This window comes from Aptenodytes patagonicus, chromosome 3 (genome assembly GCF_965638725.1).
Source record: "Aptenodytes patagonicus chromosome 3, bAptPat1.pri.cur, whole genome shotgun sequence".
Lineage (NCBI taxonomy): Eukaryota > Metazoa > Chordata > Aves > Sphenisciformes > Spheniscidae > Aptenodytes > Aptenodytes patagonicus.
Genome location: NC_134951.1, coordinates 89,712,071 through 89,734,620, shown reverse-complemented (window position 1 = coordinate 89,734,620; position 22,550 = coordinate 89,712,071). Strand labels below are relative to the sequence as shown.

The 22,550-nt window shown below is 38.7% G+C and overlaps 1 protein-coding gene across 9 annotated transcripts in view; it reads left to right on the top strand.

The window, feature by feature from the left end:
* The window catches only part of RGS7 (regulator of G protein signaling 7), a 265,891-nt gene that overhangs the window by 221,886 nt on the left and 21,455 nt on the right, over nucleotides 1-22,550 (top strand). For 6 of the 9 annotated variants that reach the window (XM_076334190.1, XM_076334197.1, XM_076334191.1 and 3 more), the window contains exons 12-16: nucleotides 372-433; nucleotides 1,993-2,103; nucleotides 2,588-2,713; nucleotides 10,510-10,696; nucleotides 14,048-14,137. In XM_076334190.1, coding sequence (XP_076190305.1) covers nucleotides 372-433; nucleotides 1,993-2,103; nucleotides 2,588-2,713; nucleotides 10,510-10,696; nucleotides 14,048-14,137 — 576 coding nt within the window. Of the gene's footprint in view, nucleotides 1-371; nucleotides 434-1,992; nucleotides 2,104-2,587; nucleotides 2,714-10,509; nucleotides 10,697-14,047; nucleotides 14,138-14,225; nucleotides 14,460-16,257; nucleotides 16,339-22,550 lie in introns of those variants that run through there. The other 3 variants (XM_076334193.1, XM_076334192.1, XM_076334196.1) reach the window with 2 other exon arrangements.

Sequence of the window (22,550 nt, the reverse complement as noted above, 5' to 3'; positions counted from 1 at the left end):
TGTTCTTGTTCTTGTACTGTTCATGCTTCATTAATCTTCCTGAGGTGTTAGAATTGGGAGAAGGCGAATGTCTGAAGAATTAGTAGTTCTCTTCAAAAACCTAAAAAAAAGGCTAATTGGATTTCTCTTGAGGAACCTTTAGGGAAAATGTTATACTGGGTCCTTTTTTTGTCTCTGTGGTCTTTTCTCTTTGACAAAAAATTCCATTTATTTTAGAACTACACTGGTGAAATGTTGTTTTAACTCAGATATATTTCTCTTCTGTGCCCTAGGATAAATTAAGGTTAAATTACAGCCCTAATAAAAAAAGTTATGGAAATGGAGTCAAGCAATGAATTACTCATAACACTCTTTGCCTTCCTTTCTTGCAGATTAAGCACTGGCAAATGCAATTAGACAGACATAGATTAAAAATGTCAAAAGTTGCAGAGAGGTAAGTATATTGTCACATCTGCTGGTTTTTCAATTAGACTGATAACTATTGGGAAAATGTCAGCATGAAATAGCTTCAAAGAAAGAGAGACAAGGGAACTCAGGTGCCATAGAAATAACTGATGACAGTTTACTTTAAGTGGGAGGTATGAAGTTCTTTGATAAAAAATGGCCCAGATATTCCATGATACATTTCTGATAAACCCAAGAGTCACTGAAAGAGCCTCTGACCAAGTGGTCACAAGCTTCACCTTGCATTAGCAGGGAGGCTAAATAGAAATAGGTCTGGGGTTATTGTTTTGATATTTCAAAAGGGCAATCATTGACAAAGCAAGGGAACTGATCGGCAGAGCTGGCTGGGTGAGGAGCTCGGTGCTTGAACAAAGTGGGTCTGTGCTTACTTTGGGTCAAAGGTTGTAACACTAGTAGGAGTCTTTCTCTGAATTAGACTAAAATTTGTCAGGAAGGGGCTAGAAAGCAAATAAAATTAGGGGCTAGAAAGCAAATAAAATTAAAAGACCCTTGGAAAGACCACAGCTTAGGTAGAGAAGAGGTAGAGAAAAGGAATGCTCTATCTTACACATCAAATACAGAGATGATAGTGAAAATTGCAGAAAATTTAGCTGGATAAGACTTAGTAAAGGAAATTAAACCAAATAATACAAATGGTTCTTCATCCTCTCATATACGTTTGTGCATGTGTATCTACTTATATATGTGTATGTATTCATACACATACAAACACATATAAATATATATTTATAAAGAGAACAGGTTAAGAATTTGTGTTTGCTGAACAGTAAAAATGGAATACAGACTAAATATAATATAAATAGGAATGAAAAGAAAGAGTATTTGTCCTCACTTATCAATAATTTTTCAATAAATATGAGGCAAAAGGAAACATAGAAAGCAGGAATAAGGGCATGGGAGATGTAAGTTACCAGAATACAAGCAAAGTTTTTAGTGTGTTCAGCTGAGTCAGACTGATTCATGAATACCGAAGAATTTGGAAAAAAAAAAAAGAGTTTTTTTGGAAAGCAATAAACTTGGGAGTAGTGCCATTTGATTAGGAAAGAAGAAAATTATTAACTGTATTTAAAAGAGGAAAAAAGAAGTCCCAGCAGCTGCAGGGCCAATAAATATGACCTGAATAGCATGCAGTGTTTTAAAACTGATTTTAAAGGAACTGATAATTAAAACTGTAGGGGTATAAAACATGTTTCTTTATGAAAGCAAATGTGCATGGAAGAGGTGCTTGATTTAATTTATTAGTGCCTAAAGGAGTCCTAAAAGGAGCTACGTGGAAGTATGAGGGGGGGGTGTAGTTTATTTTATTTCAGCTTTTGATAAGACCTGAGCCACGCCTCCTTCTTCAAGGGTCCACTTTTAAAAGGCTTGAGCAAACCTATTTTAGCCTGAGCTTGTAGCTGACTTCTGAATGTGTGCACACCCGGTTACCATGGTTCAGTTGATGCAAGGTAACTTGTTAACTGGGGTAACCTGATCAGGTTTCCTCACCTCCTGACATGGCAATGTTTGATGCTTTTGTTTTCCTAGTCTATTAGCTTATACAGAGCAGTATTTGGAATATGATCCTTTTCTTGTGCCCCCTGATCCCTCAAACCCTTGGATATCAGATGACACCACTTTCTGGGAACTGGAGGCAAGGTATATAATTTTATTTCTTCTACTGGGGTAAGGGGGTATAACAGGCTTTTCTTGAAACGTGAAGATTTCAGCCAGAGGTATTGCAGGAAAATACTGAGGCAGAAAGGCAATGCAGTATCCTTTTGGTCTTTCCAGCTTTACAGTTTCATAAGATGGGAAGAGCTATGGATTAATAAATCTATGTAAAAAGTTACAGTAACCAGTTTCCAGGGTTCCAGTGTGGGGAAAAAAGACACCTTTTAAAATCTGGTAACGTTTCCTAGTTGGAAATCCTTATTCTTCTGTGTAAATGCATGTGTATTACCTCCATCCTGTGTAAGTACTAACAGCCTGGTTGCTCATCTCTGAACATTGCATAGATATGAGCAATCTGGAAGGTGAGAAATCTGAGGTTGAACTTTAGGACATAGTCTAAATTATGAACACAGAGTATTAGAATACTGACTATTGCTGATTGTAAGTTCTGTTGTTTTTCCTTCTGTAGCAAAGAGCCAGGACAGCAGAGGGTGAAACGATGGGGATTTGGCATGGATGAAGCTTTGAAAGACCCTGTGGGAAGAGAGCAGTTTCTCAAATTCCTGGAGTCAGAATTCAGTTCAGAAAATTTAAGGTAAATGAGAGGGACTTTATTTTTTAATATCTTGTGAGATACATTGGGGGTGGTTTTTTGTCTGATAACTTTCTTTTCATTTTTTGACCCCTTCAGAAATTTTCCTGTGTCTTACCTTTCAGAATCCATTCACGCAGATTGCTGCCTGCTCCCAGATTCAGGCTGAGGGAAAGATTGATATAGTTAGCAGAGACTCACATGAAGCATATTTTCTCATTCATATCCAACTTTTGGTCAGACTACCCATGTAAGAGCTTTTCCCTCAGCTCATTTTATTAAACAGGTTTAAAACATTGACCCATTCAAAGCCTGTTCAGTATCTTTTATTAAGACCAATATTATGAGAACAGTAAAATTAAAAAAGAGAATTTGTTAAAAAATAAATAAGGGATTTAAAGTAAAACTCACAGACTTTCACTGTTGGTCAGGTTTCTGGGGATCGTTTGTCTTTTGAAAATCTCCAGTAAGATTCTAGTACTCGTGGATCTGACACAACAGAAGTAGTGAACAGCTAGCTCTTAAATTCCTCACTAATTGCAAAATGGAAAAACGCTGCTAGTGTATGAAGCTTAAATAAAATTCAAAGAAAAAGTATACAGAATTACTTTTAAGTGAGGGAGAACAATTATTTGATTTTAAAAAATGATAGCCTGTCCATTGGCTAATAGCATGTTTTATTGCCGCTGTTCTATTTCGGTAAGAATTATTTCAGAGGGATTGATAAAAGCTTTTCTATAGATAAGTCAAACTATACATAGTACAAAATCATGTACAACATATTTTTCTCTTTATTCCACCTTTTTGTGAGATGTCATCTGTATCACTTCGCATTCACCAATAGCATAAGGTGTATAAAATCCTATTTGCACACATTCTAAAACTCATAAAAATCCTAAACTACTTTTTTTCCTATGCCAGTTCTCACTCCGAAGTGGTGCAGCATAGCCATTCGTATTAGAGTTACATTTATGTAGTATCTTACGAGAGGCATTTAGTATTTTGTGGTGTTGATTCATAAATGCTGAGTAATTGCACAGACCTTGTTAATTTTGTCAGCAGAATAATTGGAGACGGACTTCTCTAAGTTGCTGACCATGTTCATATTGAAACATTGAATTTTGCATCACAAATGTATATTAGATACTCTAGACCTTATGATATTTTCCAACTGATTTGTGTTTGCCTTTACCCCCATGGAAATATGGCCTGACCTGTATGTGTATGTTGATAACTTCATTAGTGACAGATAATTTTTTTTTTTTTTAATTAAAAAATCCAAGGGATAAAATGAAATTTTTAAAATCAGAATAATACCAAGAAAAGGAAAGGTAATTTTTTTATTTAAAGGGCATCCTGGTAATTCCTTACGCAGAGCAGCTGTTCAAACATGAACCTATCTAGCCCAGTGTGTGCTGCAGTTTCTATGCTTTTCTGTGATTGTCTCTCTGCCAACTAGACTGTTACCCGCGTAATCTCTAGCTCTTTCTTCTAATCCTATTTACAAGACTAACCACAGGCGAACTGCAAGTGACTGATCCAGAAAAATTCCCTAGAGAAATTTGTTCAGAGCTGATTCCTTGACATGCCATCTACTCTTCCGTCTCTCTCTAGATTCTTACATTGGCATTATAAAATAGAATATCTGAGCAATGGTGAATATGAGCTTAAAGGCTGTCCCTGGGAAGGATCAGGCAGGGGATCAAACTTGCACTGAAAAGGTGCTTTCTGTGATGGTTAACTGAAGGAAAACTGTCTCACAAGCTCAGAATTATGTTTACGAATTCTCAAACTGTGGGGAAATCAATCCACCGTTAGGCTCACACAGTAAAGTCGGGTGAGAAAGCATGAATTCGTAAAGCTTATTGTATGTGAATCAAAATGTTATAGATCTCAGTAATAGAAATGAAAAGTTTGATGGTTTCAAGCATTACTGCTGAATAAACCTTAAATTTAAAGACCACCAATTTCTTTGCTCACCTCTTAACCCCACTGTGGCAATTCGGTTGTTTGGGGTGGGTTTTTTGGATTTGACAGCCACCTTGAGGAAAAGATTTATTTCCATCCACATCTTCCCACTGCAACAAAGTGAACTCAAGTCAGTAGCTGGCTCTTGTCCTTTTACAGCTCTAAGCATGATAAAATTTACAACAAGCACCATCAAACCTACAGTGGGATAGACAGCTGGGACCCTGGATTCAAGCTACCAAGTGCACTACACAGGATACAGCAGGGGACTGCAGACACTAGAAAGAGATTCAGTATTAGTTGATTAGAAGGCTTATACCTCACTTTGGTGAAAGAAATGCCAAAAATGTGAAATTATAAGTCTACCAGATACACCGTTTCTATTCAAGCATGATTATCTTATGTAGCTAAAAGTCCCAGTGTTACTGTTTCATTAACTTGGACTGAGTGTCTAAGCTGGCTGAGAATCTCATTCTTAGTGGATTTAGATCCTGTTTTAAGAAACAGAACAGGGATGAAAAACCTTGAGCCATGAGTTAAAACTAAGAACTCTGCAATGATTAGGAATGCAACCAGGTTTCACCTTCTTACTCTGTATCTGTGCTTTTTTTCTTTGCCTGTAAATTGGGATTAATAGTATTTCACTCTCTAAAGGGGTGTTGTAAAGCATAGCAAAGGAATAAAACTGTTTAAGCAGTTCTGTCAATGTGGTAGCTTCATTACGGTGTGATTGCAGTTTGCTAACACCCAGGTTGGATTCTGCATTCACCTAACGCAGGCTATGACTTGTAATCTCTTGTTACCATGAAGATTTTTTGGAGGGATCGCTTTGCATGCTGCTCACTACACAGAACAAATAGCTAAAGTAACATATGATTTGGATAATAGATTTATAAAATTCCCGCTGCCTATTACAAAAATGGTGACCATTGTTTAAAATTCACAAGACTTAAGTTTAAGCATGATCCAATACTACTGAGCTTGGTCACAAGGCTGTCCAAGCACTGAAAAAGGGCTTTTCAGAGAGAGTGAGATAGTGAAATGAATCTTACTGCAATGTGGCACCTGGAGACCTAATTTCTTTCATCCCTGTAGAAAATCCCCATTCCTCTCCATATCCTTCCTTTGTCAGTAGTGCTGCAGGATTCTTTGGAAAGTTAATATTTGTATGCTGACTGTACGTTTGCTCCCAAGTGGTTGTTTTGTAGGAATTGCAGCCTGTAAAGATCTAAATGGTTTCAGGCCTGCCAATCTGAAAGCCTGTCCAAGTCATTATGCAGTATTGGAGTAGGTGTGATCTCCAAGGCAGTGCTAAGACTGCAAAAGCCTCCTAGGTTAGTGAAGGGAAAGTGGTGACAGGATATCTTCCGTGATGCACGGAAGGAAAAGCCACAGGACCCCTTGCCCCTTCCTTTGATCCTCATTTATTAGCTTCCATAATGTGTGAGTAAATAGGGAAAAGGGGCTCTGAGTTCTGGTTGTCCAGAAAAAGAAGAGAGGGATTGAGGAGTTAGCTGGATTCAGATGTTCTCTCTGATAAATTTTCTCTGACCATCCCCCTGCAAACTGAAATTTTGTGAGGTGTTTATTTTGAACTCATCCATGTAAGTTGTTGTAGAAATGTTCTGTACTAGAGATAGAGGCTTCAATTATGTCCTGTAGAAAAAATAAATAAAACCCCACATATACACTGCTAAAAATTTGCCGTGTTGCCTATAAACTGTTTCAGTCATAGTGCTTAATTTTATGTTTAACTTACTTCAGTGGTTCTGGTTATTCTTTTAATAACACTGTGACAGTGCTTTTACTAGAGAAGAGGGAGCAAGGTGCAAGAGGTTAAGTTTTCTTTTTAATCCAGCCTGTTTCGCTTTCACTTTTTTGCTCTTTATTACTGATCACCACTTGTGATGACTTTAAATGCAAGACATTTCTGTCTTCACTGATGGTGGAGGAGGGAGTTCTGCATGTTACAAAGTATGAAGATTGATTAACTGTCCTTGATGTCTGTCCTGCAAGTCTGAACAGAAGTGTTGGTAATGACGGTTTCCCACACAGTATGGGCAGTGATAATGTTTATCCTTCACACTGTTAATTATGAGACCCTGTTTTGGGTGCTGATAACTTGACCAAAATTTAATCCTCAAGGCTGAAATTGCCTGTGTTTTATTTCTCATTCAGACTCAAGTTAAACTCCAGGTCCCAGCAATGTTGCCATTTCTGCAGATTGGGTGAGAAGGAATTAGTTGCAAGATTTAATGGTTTCCTCTGTCTTTTTCTTGAGGACCTTCAGCAATACTATGTCTTGAAGTTTGAAGTTGTACTTGGCGAGAAGGTGGACTCTAGGAATCAGAAAGTAGTCTCTCCTGCCCCTAGAAAAATGTTAGCTGATTTTCTCCATAGAGTTTGTTAAGGTTTTTGTTTGCTTTTGCTGACAATGCTGAAAGGTCTGTCCTCTGACCTGTTGTGTCATATGCACTGGGTGCAAAGCCCACGTAATTCCCACTTCACTGTCTCCACACTGCCTAAACCTCGCACATTTTGTGGAGAATCACTGCAGCCTTTCTCTCGCTCTGTGTTCCTATGTGCTAAATTTAACTGATTAGCTTGATCTGGGATCCGCTGATGGCTGCATCTGACATTTAGGTCAGTTAATGGGACAGAAGCCGTGTTGCAGCTGTGCTATTTTTCTGGCAAGGCCACCCTTACTTTGAAAGTAATCCAGCTGGAGGACATAATCCCCAGATGTCTTCCAGCACGTGTCTTATCATGTCATGTGGCTGGATGTATGACGATCATATGCTATACGCTCTCACTCAGCTATACGTCTGGTGTGTGACCCAGCATGTGGTAGCCCAAATGCTGGGACAGAAGACAGCAGCGAGGTTTACACCCAGCTACTCAGGTCTCTGCTCAAACGCACTGAGCATCTTCTAGAGAGGGTCTCCATGGCAAAAGCAAACCTCCACCAACAGGAGATACAGAGTTTCATCCAAGGGCAGAGAGACTGAGCTCTAGTTCCTTCCATTAAGTAGCACTGAGTCGGTGTATATTATTGTCCAGAAAATGCAGTTGGGTTCCCCCTCTGCCCTCTCCTGCCCTCATACGTTTTTACTGTTGCACACTGCGTGCTGTTGGCTACAGGAGTCTTCTCTTGTTCTGGTCATAGCTCATGAGGTAGAGAGCTGGAAAAGGGGACAGGAGCTCTCTTGATTTGAGGCCCTGTGCTGAGGTCTTGCAGACTCCATTTCAACTTCGTCTGTGCTAGTGGTTGCCATGGGATATTTGGAAAAGTTATTTTTGAAAAAACAAGAGGCATTTTTGGCATTTCCTAACTTTGCATATTTGACTTTAACTCTCTGTGGGAGGAGGGCAGGCGTTTTTTCTTGAAAGATCAGTAAGTAGATTAAAATGTTAAAATATGTGTTGGCTGTGAAGTAAGCACCCTAGACATAACATACTGCAGAAATCAGCATTTTCTTCCCGCTTTTACAGATGTTTCTATATTTAGAACCTCACATTTTCAATAGGGTTTTGAATGCTAATGTTAGAAGGGTAAAATAAAATTAATCTATCAAAGAGCTGGTGTTCAGCCTGTAAGGATGTGTCTATACAACCTGCCTATTCTATGCTGGAAGCTGAATGTTTCCTCAAAGAAGTTAAATTTATCTTCCATCTATTTCCCCATAATTGAGTATAACCTACTATATGGAAACAGTTTACTTGCAAAAGAAAATAACATTCTAAGGCATGTTTGTGGTCCAGAAGTATTGGCAGTGATATAATGGAACAAAAAAGAATGTGACAGCTTTCAGCTAGATCCTCAGGAGGTCTGCAGGGTGATAGAAAATGTGTGTTTACAAAGAACATCCTTCTTTTCCATTTTTCTATTCCTTACCTGACTTCGATACACATGAGTAATCAGTCAGTCCCAGAAGATGCATTTGAAGGGGTTAGCACTGCAGGATATACACTTTTAAATGCAAATATCGAAAGCAGCTTAAGGAAACCAAAGTAGGTTGCCCAAATTTGAAGGAGTGAACTGAATTAGAGTTCGTGAGCTGTGCAGTTTTTAAACTTGAGTTATGAGGCTATTCTTACTGCATTGCATCAGATTCTCAGGATACGTCCCCAGGCTCTGTGCAGATCTATGTTCAATTCACACTGCAGTTCATAGAGATAAGTGATGCTACCCAGAATTTTTGAAACTGAAGTTCTGTTGGCACAGAATCCCTTTGTGACCTTGGAGAAACCACTGTACATTATTACATTATTAATACATTTGCAAAACTGGGACAATATTACTTCCCTGTCTCTTGGAGAATCTTAAGGCATCAATAGACAGGAAGATTGTGCTTAGATACCACAGAAATTGAAGGGTGTAGAAATACCTAAAATAGCCACCTCAGTAGAGTGAAGCTGACCATAATGGCTTGTGAACAATGAGCAGGAGCTCCTTCCATCTGTGCTACAAAGGAGTTTTGAAACAGGACTATGAAGCACTAATTGCTTCCTGGAAGGTAAATCATCTCAAGTGAAGAATGTCTTATAGGAGCAATACTGTAAGGTTTTATTTACTATGCCTTACTATCCTCTCTTAAGAGTTGTTGCAATAACTATATTAGAATTGGGATTGAGGGTGGTATCATTTTGCTTTCTTGGGGGGTCCAAGTACAGTTCCACTGTTCCTCTCCCCTGTCCCATCCCTGTTTAACTAAGCTAAGAGAGCTCAGTTTGATCTCACAGTGTAAGCAGGGTGGAACCACATTTTAAAGGTGCACCCAAATTATTTGTCAGCCTTGTAAAATCCAACTTATTTCACAGTTAACTCACTTCAAGGTTCAGCTTATCTGTTTCATAGGATCGGCTGTGTCAAAACAATAATGAAAAGTTGTGATGGTATATATTGCATATTTAACAAAATCAAACTTTAGTTGAGCTCTCGAGGTGGGGGAGGGGGGAACTAAGTGGTCTGCACCATGTCTAAGCATGGGATCCTAGGTGAATTTAGAATTATTTTGTGCAGTGAGAGAGTCTGAACACCCGTAGAAGAAATAATGATAAAACAATCATAATAGCAAATGAAAAGTGATTATCAAAGCTTATGGCTAGCTAGCTGTGATCACAAAGTGCTCAAGACCTTTTTAGTGATCCTGCCCCAGACTGAGTGAGAAGGATACAATGAACTGGCCTGCACTGTATGTGGCTGCCTGATGTTGGTTTGCTCAGCAGCGGAAAAGAAGAGAGAATGGGTACTTCCATTCAGCATTTTAGTAAAAATACGCATAGAAATGCAATGCTGAAGAAAGAAATTAAATTATAGCGAGCAAAACAAATGCTTTTTCCAGTTTATACATGATTTGTGGAGTAACAGTAACAAAATTACAGTTACACAGTTTATAGTTTAGCAGGACCCAGAGAGATTCATGTAGATAGCAAGAACATAAGTTCTTCTTAGCTTTTGAAGGAATGTCAAAAATCAATAGGTTTATAAGCAATATAAGCCCTTGTGGTTCAGGTGAAATGAAATCTCAGTTTAATTCCAGTTAAATGGAAACCTTCCCGTAAGCAAGTTATCCATACATAAGTAATGAAGGATTTCCCACCCGTCTCATGAAGGGACTTGTAATAATTGCTTCTTAAGGTGGATTGATTGCCTGAGACAGTATACAAGAATGCTGATCCCAACATAAAATCACAGATTTTTCTTATTTTAGCATGTTTTAGATGAAATTTTCAGTTACTTCATTTTTTTAAAAAGCAAAGAATGGTGTGAGCACTTCATTAATGATTATACTGAACTGGAAGTCAAGATGCTATATTGTGTACCACAGGTTCTGGTTAGCAGTAGAAGACCTGAAGAAGAGGCCTATCCGTGAAGTTCCTGCTCGCGTCCAAGAAATCTGGCAAGAATTTCTTGCTCCAGGTGCAGCCAGCGCTATCAATCTAGATTCAAAAAGTTATGACAAAACCACGCAGAATGTAAAGGACCCTGGAAGATACACATTTGAAGATGCTCAGGTCAGTTTGCAATCCTGTTTAGGGACATTTGAAATAGAATATTGGCTAGTGAAATCCATATACATAAAATAAGACATATTTGGGAATTAAATGGTAATGCTCTGTTTCCTAAAATGCCATTTTGGCAATGCAAATGGGTAGCATTCATTCTTTCATGAGGCCTGTGAATCACTAAAGCTCTTCATGAAACTTCTGTGCCTGGTATAGAGCCTTCAAGTGGGCTTCAATTAGAGCAAAGCATATAGTGCAGTGAAAATTATATTTTCATCTTCCTGTTTTCTTAATTTTCCTATTCAGTTACATTAAGAGAAAAGCTTCCCACACACACACATTGATTTCTAGTTCTCAGGATCTGTCTCTGAAAGACTTCCCTTGATACAGGCTCAATGTCTGTTCTCTCAATGCATGTCCAAAAGTGTTGTTATCATTTATAGGAGTTATAGGTTCCCCTCATGAAAAGAATATGACCCATGTGAGAAATAACATTTTGTAACAGCTTGTGCAGAAGTATCATATTTCACGGATGTTGTATATTCTATACCTTATTAAACTACTATCTACAGAACATTGGGCAAAGATTTGTACTTCAAGAACCAGTATTACAGCTGTAAAGAACAGTCTGTAAATGTCTTATCTGGCTTTTGGGGGTCTGATTTAGTCACGATTTGAATACCATCATCAAAAGATACTTTTGACCAGAGCTAGATTTGTGAAAACACTTATATTTTTGAGATTGGAAGTAAAAGTTAAAAAAACCAAAACGGTAAAATACAAATCTCAGTTTTCCTCAGAAGGAAAAACAAGTACTTCTGTATTAAATGCGACACTTCATGTGACTTATAACTTAATATTTCATCTTTGCAGAATTCTGAGAAAAGCAATAGAAAATAATTGAATACACAGTAAAAGTAGTGGAACCGGTACCAGCCTCCCTTTTTCATCAGCAGCCCAGTGATGAAAATTAATTATTAATGCAAAGTGAAATGGTGTCAAAAGGAGAGATTGAGATCACATCCCTGCAGAATTTCCTACAGCTTGATTATTAGGTCATCATCCTGGGAGTCAGGAGATGCTGCTGCAAGTCCCACAAAGGAGAGAAGGGAATTGAATCGGGGCTTTCTACTTTTTGGGAACGTACCTCTGCCCTAAGAAGGAGGGGGAATAACTCTACCGCCTTTTCATTTTGCTGTTATGAGAATAGCAACCTATGATGCAACAATAAAATTTTCATTAGACGCTATATCATACCCACTGTTTTGAAGTACTCTGCATTAAGCTAAACACACAGTTTTTGCTTGCATCTGCTGACCCCCTGGAGATTTAGGAATGCAGTGTATAGCAAAGGCATAAATTACACAAATAAACAAATCTAGCAAGATTAAAGATTTAAAAAAATTATGTCGTTGCAGTTGAGTCAGTAATTCCTTACCAGTAAGGAACTGGAATTTTAATTCCAATTAAATTCCTTACCAGTATCCAATTTTTTTTTTAAAAAATAGGTGTAAAATTTCAATATCATTTTACTTCCAGATCTCTCTTCTCTCTTTTTTTTTCCCCTTCATTTATGAAAGATGTGGAGTATTCAGTCTTTATGCAAGCAGGACTTTTCCTCCTGTCAGACCTCTGGTTATTTGATCCGGTTCAGCATACAGCTTGGACCTGTAAGCCTCCATTTCTCTGGGAAAAGGGGGCAGACTGTACCTGCCGTGTCCTGACTTGAAGCTTTTGGACCTTTACAGGGCGCCCCACCTGAAGTGGCAGGGTTTTGTCAGGAGTAGGGCTCTGCCTCTGCAACAGGCTCTTTATGGCCTGCCGGTTGGGGAAGAGACCGCTTGCAAGTCATTCTGGCAGTTGGCAGGCCATCTAATTGTGGTTAAAAATGCTTTGAAAAGCATTTCTGGACTTGAAAGATGGCACCACGGAACCCCATGTCAAATGAGAGCGATACATAAGTAAAAATAGACCGATTGTGCTAAATAACATCCAGCCTCAATTCCTGACTAATCTGTATATTAACAGTACTAATACAGCCTAATTTATTCTTGCTTTTACAGGGTTGTTTTTTGCACAGAAATAACATTTTAATGCCCATCACCATTGATATGCATAACAGGAGGAGAGTCCTTTCTGTTCTCTGTTGACTGCATTGGCTGCTTTTGTAGAAACTGAGTGGAATAAGAACTCCCCAAATGAACCAACCTAAGTTCTGAATATACACTAGAATTTCTCTGCTTAGTGCAAGAAATACAATGAAAGGCACTTAGAATCATTCTCTAGAGTTTCTAATAAAACAAAAATTAAAAATCAGCTTTAATTTTACCTTGCCATAATTTTCAAGCAAGGTGGGGTTTTTTTTCTATTCACTAATTTTATGCAGCACCAAGCTGACAAACAGTATTTACTTTACAGTTTGTTTGCTGTTTCCTGATTGCTGTGCTACAAGTTTCCTATAGTAAAAGGTGGGGTTTGAGTAAAAAATAAAACAAAAATAGCTAACACAATTCAGTGGATTTTTTAAAAGTATTTTTTGTGAGTATTTCCTATTGTGATTTCTTTTTCTACAAATCCCTTTCCTAACATTATAACTAGAACCAGAATTATAAAGTGTCCTACATCATAGATTTTCAGGTTTTCATATTTTACAGAAATGAGAATGCTCCAAAAAGAAAAGCTCTGTAAACTGCCTGTGTCATTTGTTTTCTGGATAAGGGTTTCCAAATTTTCATATGCCTCTGAAGAATAAATATCTTGGAAATTAGATTAGCCTGGAACTATTTTTCAATTTCCATATGTATTTTTCTTTTTATATTGTCAGCTGGATAGCAGAATAAACATCTGTCAAGGGATGTTTTCAAGAGTAGCCAGGGGATATCCTTCCTAACTTAAGCACTTATTTGTAGTGCTGAATTAGAAACCTAGTACCTTTTTCCAGCCTATGAAGTCAGAAAAACATCTCCAGAAACTAATTCAGAAAATCTGATGAGGAAGGATCCACAACTCCTGATTTAGTCACTTAGCTAAACTGACTAATGTAAGGGAGGTTTGAAACTGGGCCTTGAGCTAGGACTCAGTTGTAAATTCTTAGAAAAATAATTCCGTAGTGGAAATAGGGACTATAAATTAAAGAAAGTGTGTTGTGTTCTTTATACGTAACAAATAGGTGGGATTTCTGCTTTAAGAGTAGAGAGCAACTCAGCCTTAGCTTCGGAACTGCGACCTACTACTACCTGTAAGACTTCCTACACAAACCAGTGCTAGCTGGTATACATTCCACAACTAAAACATACAACTGCCTCCCATTTTACTTATGTCTTCTTTTATGGGAGTAACAGCTCCTTCTTTTCCTTTCAGGAGCACATTTACAAACTGATGAAAAGTGATTCTTATCCTCGTTTTATACGATCCAGTGCCTACCAGGAGCTGCTACAGGCCAAGAAAAAGGTATTGGTCCATCTTGCCTTTGTCTTGCCACTGTGCAAAGCGGTGGTTATGTTTGCAACAATACTCAGTCTTCTCTCCCCTGTGCCAGTGCAACTGGATATCTGGTAGGTGACCAGCTTGGCGTGTTTGGAGGGTCACATACACACAGGAGTTCAATATACATATATGTGTATATATCCTGCATGCGGGCATGTTTCAATAAGTTAACCTAGCAAAACTTATTTTTATTTTTACATCCCATATTGTACTGTTTTCTCTGTTATGAAGCACCTTAAATTGCAAAGTGCTTTACAAATACATTAAAAAAATAAAATAAAATCCCAGAAGAATAGTCTTTCATGTTTGCAAGTTTGCTTATGTAATAGTTGTTGTTCTCTTTATTCCACCTATAAAAGCTACAGAATGTGTTTAGAAACAATCATCTTATTCGTACGAATAACTTCTAATTTCAACTATAAATATAGGGGCTTCCTAATTCTGTTTCTTTCCCTATTACTACATGAATAGTTTTGAGTAGGCTAGGAATCTGACTTGAAAGACTGATCATGTCACACTTCTGCAAAAAGAGGCTCATGTCTTGGTATGTAATATTTGCTTAGAAAAATCCAGATTATGGAATGAGTTCTGAATAGACACAGCCCAGAGTATGTGGAGCAGCTTGTGCAATGCAGATTTCTATAATGATAAATAATTTTATTAGTGGGCTCTAAATAGCGATCTCCTAGAATCAGCTGGGAGCCCTGTACCTGCAAAATCAGGGCCCCCGTCGTTACCGGAACAAGGTAGTTATTAACACCGTAGCATTCTACTGTTTATAATGACAACAACCTAAAGATATATGAAAGTACTGTGTGATTTTGTTTTTTGTTCAAACATTGATTTCTGAAGATCCAATATAGAGAGAGATGTTGAAAATACCAGAAAGCTACAGCTGTCCGTGTGAAGTCCTTAAGTTTGTGAATGTCAGTTCATTAACACAAGATGTGCACTTCATTATTTCTTTTTATTTTCAGTTTTTCTTTTAAATCAAACAAGTTTGATCCCCATAAAAAATGATTTTTGTCAAATACTATATCTGCTTTGCCCATCCCCTGTTTTGCACAGTCCCATTACAGCTTCATACCTGTGTTTGCTTCCTGATTTATACAAACTTTGTTTTGCAGTCCATTGTTTCATCAGTCCTTCTTTTCTACTCCATTTTTTCTTGCTTTTCTTTTTTCCCTCCTTTTTCTTTTTGTTTCTTTTTTTTTATTTTAAATTTAAGTTGGAAAACACTCTGGATCGTCGAACATCTTTTGAGAAATTCACACGCAATGTGGTAAGTTTGTTGCCTCGGAAGACTAGTAAACCTGATGGGACATCCTTCTCCCCTCCCCCTCACCGATCCCTGCTTTCCCTTTTTGCTTCTCTAACCTGACAGTTAAAAGTGTATTTATCGCCGTTTGTGAATTTTCCTAGGAATGACAGCTTTATAACGTGCTTTCATTACAACGCCTCCTCCCTAGTCCCTTTCCCACTGACCTCAATAGTCACACACAGAGGAACGGACCTTTGGGAGCCATGCTTTTTGCATTAGGAAGCATGAAATTCTTCACTTTTTTCTTTTTTTTTTTAATTGTAGTAAAGAATCTGTGAAAATCTACTTGATGTTGTTCCTTTTTCTGGTGCCTCCCAAAATACTAAGTCTGACACAGTTTGAATACATTGGATTTCCTTCCTGTCTCCTTTTTATTTTACTAAAAAAGAGTTTATCCCATTTTTTTTAATTGGGCACAGGGAAAAATAAACAGTAATAGTTTCCCATCTTCCTTAACGTCTAGCACAGCTTCTTCAGGACCAAAGAATTCATGCTGATGATGTGCAAAGGTTTGATTGGGATTTCTTTTTGCTAATGGACTACAAGAACTGATTTTTTTTTTCATATATAATTTTCAAAAGATATTTCATGAAGGTAAAAACATGAAGGCTGGTAAATTTGCTGTGGGCATTCTCTTGCCACCTGCCAAAAGATCCACTGATTTCCTGATATATGGGATTCTTTTTACTTATCCAGTTTCTTTGGATTTTTTTTAACATTGTGAAAGTTCAAACTAAAGCATTCAACGCATTTATTTTTGTAGGGCAGAAACATCCCTATTTTCCCATGCCATAAAAACTGTACACCAACACTGAGGGCGAGCACTAACCTGTTATGAAAAGAGGTAGAAAGATCTTGGATTATACTCAAGTTTGTCTGCATTGTCTGTTGAATTGTGCAGGTGACGCTGCTGTGTGTGCGTGTGCGTCCGTGGCTTTTTCTGTGACCTGGTTACTGGAGCTGTGTGCATTGAAATGAAAAATATGAGAGCTTTCAGCAAAGACCATGGTTTTTGTTTTTTAGTTTCTAGGGAAGGAGAAGCAGTTCTCAGAAACTGCCTCCTGTATAATGAGGCTCAAGAGTATTTCCTCAAGTATTTAAAAATATATATATATACACTTTCTAGTAATCAAAAAAAGAAACAAATGCAGTGAAAGAACAAACTTTTGTGAGGTTGTGGGAATATCTCACATGTTAAAACAAAACTGTAATTCTTTAACTACTTTCTTATAGGTAAAGGCTTCCTGTAATATGCTTTGAATCCACTGTAATCAGGAAGAAATTTGGATTCAATGGGACAAAGTCAGTAAAGGACACTAAAAAGTAAACAAACAGCCACAAAGGAAACTATCCCAATGTTTGAAACAAAAACCCCTATATTTTGCATGGTGGTGTTGCCATAGCATGTTGCAGTGTGATTTGTGTGTTGTCTAAGCAGGTTGATCTATAAAACAACATTTGACATGATAACATTTTACACGATCATCACACGATAATTCCATAGGAAGTTCCATATTAATAAAAGAGCCTATGTTAATAAAAGAGACTGTAGAGAGTAGGTAGTACATCTGGGACCTCTGAGAGCCAGGCTTTTTCCCAGTCACTGCCTGGCAAGCTGCAATAACTACGTTTATTCATGGGAGTTTAAACAGCCCACAGATCAGGAATTGGTTGTGGTCAAGAGTATGTAAACGGGTGGCTATAAGAAGAGAAATAGCAAGCTGCAGACAGATGTGAGGAGAATATAGCACAAAAAGGGAAAAAGTAAAGACAGACTGGGAGGCACTAAGATGACTCTCCGATAATGCCTCTCAGAGCAGCGTTACTGATAAACCAGCAGTTCTGTGCACAAACACTGGAGCATTACGCCCTGCAGGTGTGCCCGATTTTCATTGTGCTAATCTCAGGGCAAAAGTACCAAAATAGCAGGATGCCAGAGATGCAAGGCAGGCCCAATAAACCAGCTGTGAGCTAGAAATAGGAATGAGGATTTCTGGATGTGAAGCGTTAGTAGAAGAGGGCAATTCTTTTTCATGGAGCAAGCTATGAAATGAAAACTGTGGTTTTGCTTTTCCTCAAACTACTGCCTGTGAATCCGGGTGGAGTCTGTCAAGTCGGGTCAGGTATGAAAGTAAACCATGTCACTGCTAGATCTATATTCTCTATTAGATCGGAAGTTCTGAGGCTTGCAACTTAATCCAGGATGTCAGGATGCTCAAGCGCAACCCTTTTCTCCAAGATGACTGAATTCACATCACCCACTGCCCCAGGACCCCTTGCCACCAGGCATCCTTGTCCTCCCGTTCTTGTTCTTGCTTATGATGACTTTATAATATTTATCTACCTTGGTACAGTGGTTCCAACCAGCAGGGATGAGGGAAGCGTTTCTTAGAATATCCTACGGTGTACTGATTAACTTGTTCAACTGTGAAGTGAGGGACTGTGGTATAGATCTGTTCTTCTAATTAATACAGAAAATAGGTGTGAAAGAGGTCTTCTACAACCTGGATAAATGCTGTCATCTCTGAATGATTTAGTAAGATGAAAATTACAGTTTTTCTTCTCCTCTGATGGTTTCGAAAATTTAGACTAATTTTCACTGGGTTTTTTCTCACTTATATCAAAGTGGGTTTGTATTGAACTAAATTAGACCTCAGTTTTTTCCATTTGAAGTGTTTAAAAAAACCCCAGTAACCTTGGTTGTGTCTGGGGACTGAACCTGAGAAGATGACCTTGTAATTCATAACCTGATTTGTTAAGACGGAAACTATAAGAGGCTCCTGATCAGTGATGCTTGAAAGTGGGTTATACTTGCTACAGAAAGCATTTGTTAAACTAGAAAGTTTAGAAACTTTGTAAGGACGATCCCTCTGTACTATTCCTTGAATTAAGTGGAAATAGCCTCATATAATGGGGTTGTTTTTCTAGTCTGATACGGAAAAAATAAAAGTGGAGCTACATACACAAAAAAACCCTAGACTCAGCTCTGCATTTCTTTGACATTGGAGAGTTTTCTTTCCAGAAAACTTTCAATAAGTTGGTGCACTTTATGAAAGCCCTAAATGCTCAGCTTAAAAACATTGACTACATAGCTTGCTCTGTAGATTTTATAGTGCAAAATTGCTAATGCGTTTGGCAGTCCACAACAGACAATATGAATAGTGTTAAACAGGTCTGCATTCATGTACAATATAGATGAAGTAATAGCAAACTGGCATTTGCTATATGTAATATTTATTACCGAATGCTTTAGAGTTTGCCTCTGAGTAGTAAGCACAGCTATTCTTGGTTTGCCTCACTTATTCACACTCCTGGTTATTGTGTGAAAATATAGAGTACATACTCTTCAGCACTACTGGAATGATGCCATTGGATAAGTGCATTGCCTTGGAGTAACACTGGCAGCCACAAGTGTCACAGCTCTGACTCGGAGGCAGGGGGAGCGGTGACAGTGTGCTCTGTGCTCCCCCTGGGCCAGCTCAGCCCCTCAGGCTTCTCTTTGGGAATAATTAAGGTCCAGTCACCTGCAGCTCCCCAAGGAAGTGAGTAGGGAAGCTAAAGGCATAAGTCAGGGAGCAGGAGAATCTCCTTGCTTGCTACAGTAGTAGAGAGAGGGAAATCATCCGTTTCTGTGGCATTTAAAAACTGAAATTCTTTTGAGGAATTTACATGGGGAAAAAAAATCCCTATTTAAAAAAAAAAAATATTAAAAAATCAGGAAACTTCCTCTACCTCAAGTACTAACATCTATGTTACAGAGAAAAAAAACAGGTGAATATGCACTGATAATGTTGATGCGAACAAAGAGGTCCTTTAAGGAAAACTTTTGTCTTTAATTTCTCATGTGCATGCAGGATTTGTGACAGTGGCAGACTGGTAGTCTGAGCAGGACACCTTTGTGAACGCTAGCCTGGTGCTTAGCTATGATCACCAGTCCGGAAGCCTGAAACAAAGGGATCTCATTTACAGGGGAGTGGGCTAATTTCATTTCCACCCCATGCAAATTTTCTTGTCCCACCAGGAACCAAGTTAGCAGGGCAAGAAGGTGCAGTCTCCCTCCTCAGAGCTGCCTCAGGGGAGACGCTCCATCATCACGTGTTGGAGTCACGGCTTCAGACACCAGCGTCAGTGTAGGAGTTTTGTCCGTTGCTGCCCAATTATAGAGAAGGCAAAAAAATGTGCTTGTTGCGAGTTTCTGATGTTTTATGGAAATACAGCCAGTACAAAACAGGCCAAACTCAGTTCTTATATTAAACTAGAGAGCCATCAGATGATAATTATCTTTACTCATAACCTCACAAACAAGACCCCATTTAATAACTCTGAGTTTAAAACCATTATATCTTACATTACCCATACCCTTTCCAGCTGTCTTCTCCCACTTAGCTGGAAGAACTTGCTGACCAGTGTCCTTTGATATTTTCTCCCTTCAAACCAGTAACATTAGACCATGTCATGCATGAGATTTGAAATGTGAAGGGCATTGAACACAGCACATTTTCACAGAGGCTCAGTCCAATGTCAGTTAACATGACATAGCAAATTATGGTCTAGAGATGGAAATTAAAACTCGTAAAAATAGCTTCCTCAGTTCTTATCAGTGGGGGATAGACTTTCTAGATGCTTAAACCAGTGTAATCTCTCGTCATGTTAAAATCTGTCCCTTTATTGAGAAACAAGGCAGATAATATATCAATTTCATCTGTTAATCAAGGAACTTTTCTATATGAACAGGTAAAACTTACGTACACGAGGCCCTACTGTGCTAGACCAAAAGTCCCTCTAGCCCTGAAATCTATCCAAGGGCTATATTTTTCTCGAGCATAGCATTGTGAATGAGCTTCAATGCAGTATCAGCTGTAGGATCTCATGTTCAATGTACGGTCATGGAAAAAAATCCTACTTAGACTTTTGAATTTACTTACAGGTTATTCCTAAAATTTAAACCAAAAAAATAGCTAGTCAGAAAAAAAGTCACAAAGCTTTTTATTTGACAAATACAAAACAATAATAAAAATAATACGTATTTGTAGAAATGAAGGCTTTTTCTGTTTCAGGAAAGAGATGGCTTATCGATGTTTGACTAAAAAGAACTGATGAAATAATTGAAATTTTTAGTTTGGGCTAATAATTAGTCCAAAAATCTAGTTTTAGGGTTTTGATAGGAATGATGCTCAGGCTAATGAAAAAAATCCAAAAGAGCATCTGTAGGACACGCCAGTGAGGACTGGCCTCCTTGTCCGGTTCTACAGTGACTGGAGCTAAGCTGCTGTGCTCTGTACTGGAAGAGAAGAGCTGAGGAGTAGCACTTGCACAGCCAGGTTCATGTAAGTGAGGAGCCAGCGCATACTGTTCAGGTATCAGGCCAGTGTCTGCCATTTCCCAGCTGACAAACATTTACCTGAGTCTTAAGCTGTTTGTGGGAATGAGAACTGCAGAGAGGTGTAGAAACCTGAGGTGTCAGGCCTAGGACAAACATACTAAAAATATTTGTCTAGTGCATTGGTGCCTTGGAAAATCTTATGTGTTACCCCATACTTCAGATGCTTATTCAAGTTCCAGTCCCCCATCTGCAAGAGTTTGTAGGTTAATCACAAATGAGAGCAGCTCATCAGTAAATGTAAAGATTAGCGTGAAAGGAGAAAGAAATCGGGAGTGTCACCTGGTTTGGAATGAGCCAAAATAGGAACACAGTTGCTCAGCCGCTGCCTCCCATCTATGGACCACTCCAGGAAATGGTACGGCCCTAATGAGAAATGAACAGAGGACTGCAAATCCCCACGATGGGCAGAAGGATTTTCCTGCACATGCAATCACTTAGTGCTGCAGCTGTGCTGACAACTCATGCCCCAATTCAGTAAATGCTAACCTCCTCCCCTTCCTCACTTCTGAAAGAGAAAAACACCTTGCACAGGTGGCTGAGAGCGGCGTCCCGTGCTGCTGTGGAAATCGAAGCAGAATCCTGACCCCCTGAGCGGTGCTAAAGCAATTCCCCTGTGCTAGAGGAGCAAGTGCTGCCTAATCTTGGAAAGGGACTTACTGTTTCTGCTCCTGTGCCTCTCCAGATGTGTTTCTGTCAGGGGCTGTTTATATACCAGCTCTGTGTGTCACTTGGGAGCTTTCCCTGCCGATGCCCACCGAGCTGCCGGCGTGCTGCAGGTGTGTCGCATGTGAGCAGATGGGGAACAGTGAGGGCAAGGAGGGTCGATTCTTGCTCTGCATCTCATTTTGCTCACAGTGGGTTTCACACTGTTTCTCTGTTGCCCGGTCAGATGTGTGGAGTTCTCATTTCTAGTTCTACCAGTATCGGTCCTGGGGAGTAGCATCTGCGCAGGCAATAAAGAAACATGAAAAAGGAGCCATTGACGTTGCTTAGCAGAAAGGAAGAGAATTAATCTTCTAAAAGGAAAAGACCTGATCTTCCTCTACCATACATTTCAGGTCCAGCCCCTATATAAATTTCATATTGATTTCTTATAAGCCACATATGTACTGAGGTTGTTCCTGACTTGTTTGCTGGATTATTTGAGGTGTTAGTGTCATGCTGCATAAATAGGTCAGTCAGCACATTTGTATTTAGCAGCTGATGCATCTGCACATGGTTTTGTAATTTTCGCCCTAAATTCTCTAAAAGTACAGTTGGAAGGACAACTCTATGTTAAACAGTTAATGCACTAAGGAAGGGACTGAACACTGAGGCCAATTGATTTCATATTCTTAGATGTACTTGTTCACTCCAAATGCTGTGCTGCCTCCTCATACTCCGACTCCCTTGTCAGGGGATGTGCATGGGGTTTCATTTTGGCTTGTGTATTATTAATAAAATTGTTAAATAGTTTCAATTCATATGTCCAAAGTGCACCAATACAGCCAAAAATCCAAATCCTGTTTAGAATTTGGCCGTATACTTCTAAATGTTGATGGCAAGAATATATTGAAAGTATTAAGGATCTCCTTTTCATTCTTCAGACAAACATCTACTACTTCTTCCGAATTTTTTCCCAATTGTTCTTTAAGCTCATTAGCACAGGAAACATTTTCCTATGTGTGATGACT